This window comes from Eucalyptus grandis, chromosome 9, assembly GCF_016545825.1.
Source record: "Eucalyptus grandis isolate ANBG69807.140 chromosome 9, ASM1654582v1, whole genome shotgun sequence".
Lineage (NCBI taxonomy): Eukaryota > Viridiplantae > Streptophyta > Magnoliopsida > Myrtales > Myrtaceae > Eucalyptus > Eucalyptus grandis.
In genome coordinates, this window is record NC_052620.1 from 15,905,762 (window position 1) to 15,912,227 (window position 6,466).

At 34.6% G+C, this 6,466-nt stretch overlaps 1 protein-coding gene across 1 annotated transcript; it reads left to right on the top strand.

Moving 5' to 3' along the window:
- The first annotated feature begins 741 nt into the window (after positions 1–741).
- LOC104420327 (agamous-like MADS-box protein AGL61) lies at positions 742–1,314 on the top strand. The gene has a single exon (XM_010032192.2). The coding sequence runs from the start codon at positions 742–744 to the stop codon at positions 1,312–1,314; it is 573 nt and encodes a 190-aa protein (XP_010030494.2).
- Positions 1,315–6,466: the final 5,152 nt, after the last annotated feature.

Genomic DNA, 6,466 nt, shown 5'->3' on the forward strand with positions numbered 1-6,466 from the left:
GTTGAATCAACATTACCATTTAAAGCAGGGAAAAGGATACCGTGCTATAACTTTTGTACAGTACTCACTTAAGTGTCGTAATTTTTTTCCGCTCGTTGTTATATATTTTTCAATTAGTCACTTGAGTATCATGACCTTTTAAAAACGCTCACTCAAGTGCTATGCCACGCTGGACTTCCAATACTAAGGTAAATGTTTTTAAAAAGTTTTAGCGCTCAAGTAATTGATTCAAAGTTATTGCACTCAAGTAATATTTTTATGTAAATTATGACACTCAAATGATCGAAAAAATAGTTATGGTACTCAAGTAGTTGAAAATATATGATTGTTCCAAAGCTAAAGCCGTTCGTGTTATCAATCATAGAAAATTCTAATTTTACCCATGAGCGAGATTTATTTCCTTTTATGCTAGGTGGACTCGTTGATTAAGTCTATTATGGATTGTTATCATAGTATTAGCTAGCAATTGCCATTAAAGGGATGCCAACTTAGTAATGTTGAGAGGATTACACCATCGTCTTATTGACGGAAAACGACATATTTATCATTAAACCTCTTAAAACGCATGCTAATACATGGAAAGCCAAATCAGAATTATCAATCAAAGAGGATTACCAATCAAAGAGGGAGTGGTGCAATTTTTTAAGCAATGCTTTGGCCTGTAAAATCTTATAAATGGCCACCATTTTTCATTATTCTAGCAATATCATTTGAATTTACATTGATTTTGCAGGGTGAGACATGAAGGGCAAAACAACTGGAGCAAAGAGGATGATCGAGGATGTCAATGCACAACGAGTTGCCTTCTCGAAACGGCGACCAGGACTCTTCAAGAAAGCAAGCGAACTATGCACTCTTTGTGCCACTGAGATGGCGATTATTCTCTTCTCTCCTAGCGGCAAGCCTTTCTCCTTTGGACACCCTTCTGTGGATGCAGTCCTTGACAGGTTTGAGCATCCACAGACGGTTTGTCCTACTGTCACTCAGGCTCAAACTAATGGAGACCAAACCTTAGTTGAACTGAACAGACAATACGCAGATGTGCTCGAGCGACTGGAAGCCGAAAAGAAACGGGCAAAAGAGCTCCAACATATTAAGCCTCTGGAAATCGAAAACCTTAGCTTCGAACAGTTAATGGTATTAAAGAAGGCGCTGGCAGATCTCAAGGAAAAGGTGGACAAGAGAAGGATGGAGCCCTTGGCATTAGAAGCTTCAACTTCAACTCCTTGCGCAAGAGCTATTGATGCCTCTGTCATTAGCCAATTTGATGGCAAACACTTCGATCCTCGTGAAGCAAATGTTGGTGAGGAGTAGTCAATATTAGCATAACTAGGAGAGAGAATGTTGTCCTATCTTAAATGGTTGACATAGTCAATCCCTCCTCACAATAAGCAATAAAAATGTTCTTTATTAAGGTGCTATTTTTCAATATAGCATCACGATAGCAATTTTTCAAAGAATACAACTAGCGTTAATGTAACAAAAATATATAAATTTAGATTAGGCAAACAACACAGTTATGCTTCTCATAACCGAGAGCGACGATGCTATATTGAGCTTATTGATTTGGGCCTATGACGTGTGTCTTATCCATTATATTAGTGATTTTTGTTTACCTGGGATTTAGGAGTTGGGAAAATATGGCTTCGAATTGGGTAGAACAATGAAGACGGATTTTTAGAGTACTCAAGTCGGATTTTAAGGCGTGATATCACTTTCTTTAAGGATTTAAATGCCCCATAACGTTGCTAATGGTCACCGGCAAATATTCTTCAGGATACAACAAAGTCTCAAAATGAGAATACTAGATAGCAATTCTAGTATTTCTCTAAGGCCTCTCTAGGAAACAATTGAAAGGATGGCTGTAATTTTTAGAAAGAATGCTCGAAAAGATAAAAAATGATCACTTTTGTATTTCCGAAAAATGACATGTATATGTATAAAACGCTCTTAAAACACAGGCAACTCTTCGTGAAAAATTGCAAAAAATGAACAAACGTGTCCTTTCGAAAATTGTCTAGATAAACAAAGGCGTCCATTCGGAAGAAATTGAAAATGAACAATTGCCACTTTTCGGGAAAAGTTACAAATTGAACAAGTATCTTTTCCAAAAGTTGTCTTAAAAAGACACAAACATAATAATAATTTTTTTAAAATAAATAAAATTTCTAATTTTTATTTTTTAATAATTTCAAAAAATTCTCAAAAAAAAAAAAAAAAACACAACATTTGAATTGATTAAAGTTAATAAGATAACAGTACGAAAGAAAAATAAAATAACAAAGGGGTTAGTGCTAATTAAACCGCACGCTAAGTGCAGTGACATTATTTGCGCACCCGTGCGCGAGTATGGTGGGATCTAGCCCCACCCAATCATTTCTTTAGGTATACAAAGGAATTCCCACACTTATTAATTGGCTCACTTCCTTCCACTTTTCCTATGTAGGATAAGAAAAATGCACTTAGTCTGTTTTTACAAACAAACCTCCAACATTAGGTACATAAAGGAGGTTCCTTAATAATTATAAATAAATAATTTACTTCTCAAGTTCTCCATTTCATAGAAGATTATTACATTGGGGTTTAGTTTTTGAACTTATGAAAAAACAATTAAATGCTTATACTTAGATATTAATTTTTTTTTTTTTCTCTGAGAGGTCATGTCTCTTTCAAACCACAAGTCTCATGGTCGTACACCTTCTCAGCGTGTTTCATAGTGCACAGAAGTATTTAATTTGTTCGAAAGTCCTGATTTATAGGCTCAGTCAAGTGTGTCTTTTTATTTGTTACGCAAATTACTAGTATGAAGATTAGAGTCGAATTGTATACACAAATTATTCATGTTGCACTTTTGAGTTCTAGTATATATATGTGATGAAATTTAATTTGTTGGAAACTCCGACCCACCACATTTTTAAAGCTTATTTAACAGAACTTTTACTCGAAATGACCAAATTTAAATACTTAATCTACAATTATAATTTTTTATCTCACTTTAACTATTCGAGAGTAATTCAAAAGGAAAAATTACCCAATTAGTCCTTAAACCTATTATATTAATGTCAACTCAGTCTTAAATTTTTCAAAATTTCCAATTTAGTCCTACGTCATCGTACAAAATTCCTATGTAGTCTTTCTGGCCAATACCAAAAATAGTTGACGTGGTGGTCCATTCATTGTTGATCATCTTATGTGGCACATCACCATGTCTAGGATTTTTGGTGAAAATTTGCGGAAGGACTATAATGAAAATTTTCACAAAAGTCTATGACTAAATTAGCAAGATTGAAACAATTTAGGACTGAATTGACATAGTATAATAAATTTAGAACTAATTGGACAATTCCCCTTATTCAAAGAATATACACATAGGGATAATTTTTTTGGCTATATTTTCTTAATTTTCATTGAGGAAAGTTGAGTACAATTTTTTTTTTTCTTTGTTTGAATTGATAAAAGAGGATGGAAAGTAAAACTGTGAGGTTTGGTGGGATCATTGTTACTATCAACTTTTCTAAAAACTTATGCTGCTAGTGAAGGCATGATTTATTATTTAAATATTATAATAGTCCCTCTCAGGCTCGAAAATTTAATTCGGGAGGCAAATGAGGCTGAAAGATTCGAATTCAGAACCTCAAATTCTAATACCACAAGAGATTTAGTGAGACTACTGTTAGTTGAAGGTGTAGTTTACTATTTAAATATTCTAACAAAAAGAATGAGAAAATCTTCTAAACTATTATAACTTCTCATCTTGAAATTGGCAAGAAATAAAAGCAAATGTGTTTCTTACGCATCTGTCTACCAAATCACGTTTCCTTTTTAAGTGTTAATTAAATATTAGGTTTTCCTCCTATAAAAAATTAAGGAAAATAACACCTTGACCCTTCTTTTTTTGTTGAGGGGCCATATCTTTATTCACTTATTAACTCACATTCGTCCATGTCATCACTCCGCAAAATCTTTTTCCAGTCATTTAGGCTAAGTACATGATCTTTTGACATTGATGAGATTATTCTTGATTGATTTTACCAACAAGTAATGTTAAATTTACGACGATTGACTCGCAATCTATAAGAGAATGATGAGCTAATTCTATGTGTACAGGTAAAAGCAAGGAACCCTCGAATTCGAGGGTATTTTGGTCCATGAGGGTTTGCAACGAGCTATTTAAGTTGTGTAACACAACTTAACAATCGACCAATAATTCAAGTTTTTTTAAACCTTAAATTACATCCATAAAAGGTATATTTGATGCATTGCATTTTCAATCTGAAGATAGATGAGATTGCTTCTATGATAGATCACATCAATGAATTTAATGTGAATTTGACTTCGATGATGAGGTAAAGGCTTTAATTTTATTATTTTCCCTACTTGAAAGTTGGAGTGCAACTGTGACTGTAGTGAACATTTTTAACGAGAATATTTGTGGAAGAAAATCAGGTGAATCGAGATTTAATTCTTAACGAGAATATTTGCGGAAGAAAATCAAGTGAATTTTCATATGCTACCTTAAATACTAAAGCTAGAGTAAGAAGCAATCAACGAGGGTGGAACCAATATCTCGGTAGATCAAAGTCAAGAGGGAGAAGTAAATTGAGAACCCATGGAGAAATAATTTGCTAGAATTGCGAAAAGAAAGGCCATTTAAAATGAGATTATAGAGCCCTAAAGAGTAAATTTTACTATTGAAATCGAAACAAAGAGGAAGAGAAATATGTGAATGCAACTCTTGAAGAGACGCATGATGGTAATGCTTTAATTTTGAGTATTGATAGTCTAATTGAGTCTCAGATTCTTGACTCAGGTGTGTCGTTTCACTCTACTTCATGTAAAGAATTAATGCACAATTTTATTGCTAGAAAATTTGGAAAGATTTATCTTGCTGATGATGAACCTTTGAATACTATGGGAAAGGGCGATGTTCATATAAAATCCACTAATGGATATCAATGGAAGTTATACGATATTAGATATGTTCTGGGACTTAAGAGAAATCTATTCTCTATAAATCAATTAGACAGCACAAGATATGGAATTATTTTTGGGGATAGCTCTTGGAAATTAGTTAAAGGTGCTTTGATTGTAGCACGGGAAATAAAGTCAGAAACGCTCTACCTAACCGAAAGTAGTAGAGAAACCGCAGTAGTTGCTCAGTTGGAAGCTGGTTTCAAATTATGGCACCATGGGCTTGGGCACATAAGCGAAAAAGGTATGAAGTTGTTAGCATCTAAGGGAAAACTACCTAATTTGAAGCCCATAGATATTGGTCTATGTGAAGATTGTGTTATGGACAAGCAGAAGCATGTTAGTTTTTCGAAGATTGGAAAGAGAACCAAAGAAAGTAAAATTAAAGTTGGTGTCTACAGATGTGTGGGAACTGGCCTCTATGCATTCCCTTGAAGGCTTGTGCTATTATGTCACATTCTTTGACAACTCCACTAGAAAGGTATTGAGATAGCTAGTATAAGTACCTAGAGGGGGGGTGAATAAGTGTAAAAATAATTCTTCGTGATATAAGAACAATACTAAGCAGACAATAGAAATGAAGTTCTTCTTTGGTTAACAAGACGAATTATGATCAAAGTAAAGCAGAGAGTAGGGAAGAGAAAATTGAACACAATGTTTATAGTGGTTCGGCTTATTCCAAGCCTATGTCCACTCTTTCGCATTGATAGCCCACCGACTGGATTTCACTATGAACAAAAGAGTTGTTACAGCAAAGCTCTCCCTTGATTTCACAGTGTAGAAACTCTACTACACTTTCTCAAGGTCTCTCAAAGTATATACTCTCTTTTGCGTACAAGATTTCGCTTAGTAAATGAATTGACTAAGAACAAAGAGCTTCAGACTTTGGAATTCTTCTATCGCGCACTCACTCGAACAACTGGAACGTCTTCCTTTTGTACTCCTTTATGCCATCATACCCGTTAGCACTTACCAAAGGAATTCCTCAAATCTACCCGTTGGACGGAATCAATTAGGAAGATCATTCGAGCTATTAAAGGAACATGTCGATAGCCCATCAATCCTGCTCGTTCATATAATCAGGATCTTGGTTTCCATAAGTAGAACCTTCCAAGTATACTTCGCCAATCATCGGATCCTTAATCTCTGAATCAATCATGATCAAATAAAGGATTCCGTTATGATATATCCAGTCAAGAGATCTTCTCCAGTCGATAAGGTTAAATCCTTAATGAAACATCCAGTTCTGGATAACCCATCTTCGACGGATTAGAAACTGTCAATGAGAATAGACTTTGAGTCTTGAGTCTGGCAGTCCGAGGTCTTCGACTTTGAATAGTAGAGTCTCGCAGATCTTCGACTAGACCGATGGAAATGTTTTATCAGCTTCAAAATACTCCAGGAAGATTTCTCCAACAGGTATAAGTTTATTTTGTGAAAGAAATTTTTTTGATGTGTTTTCTACTTTTAAGAGACGAAAAGCTGAAGTGGAGAA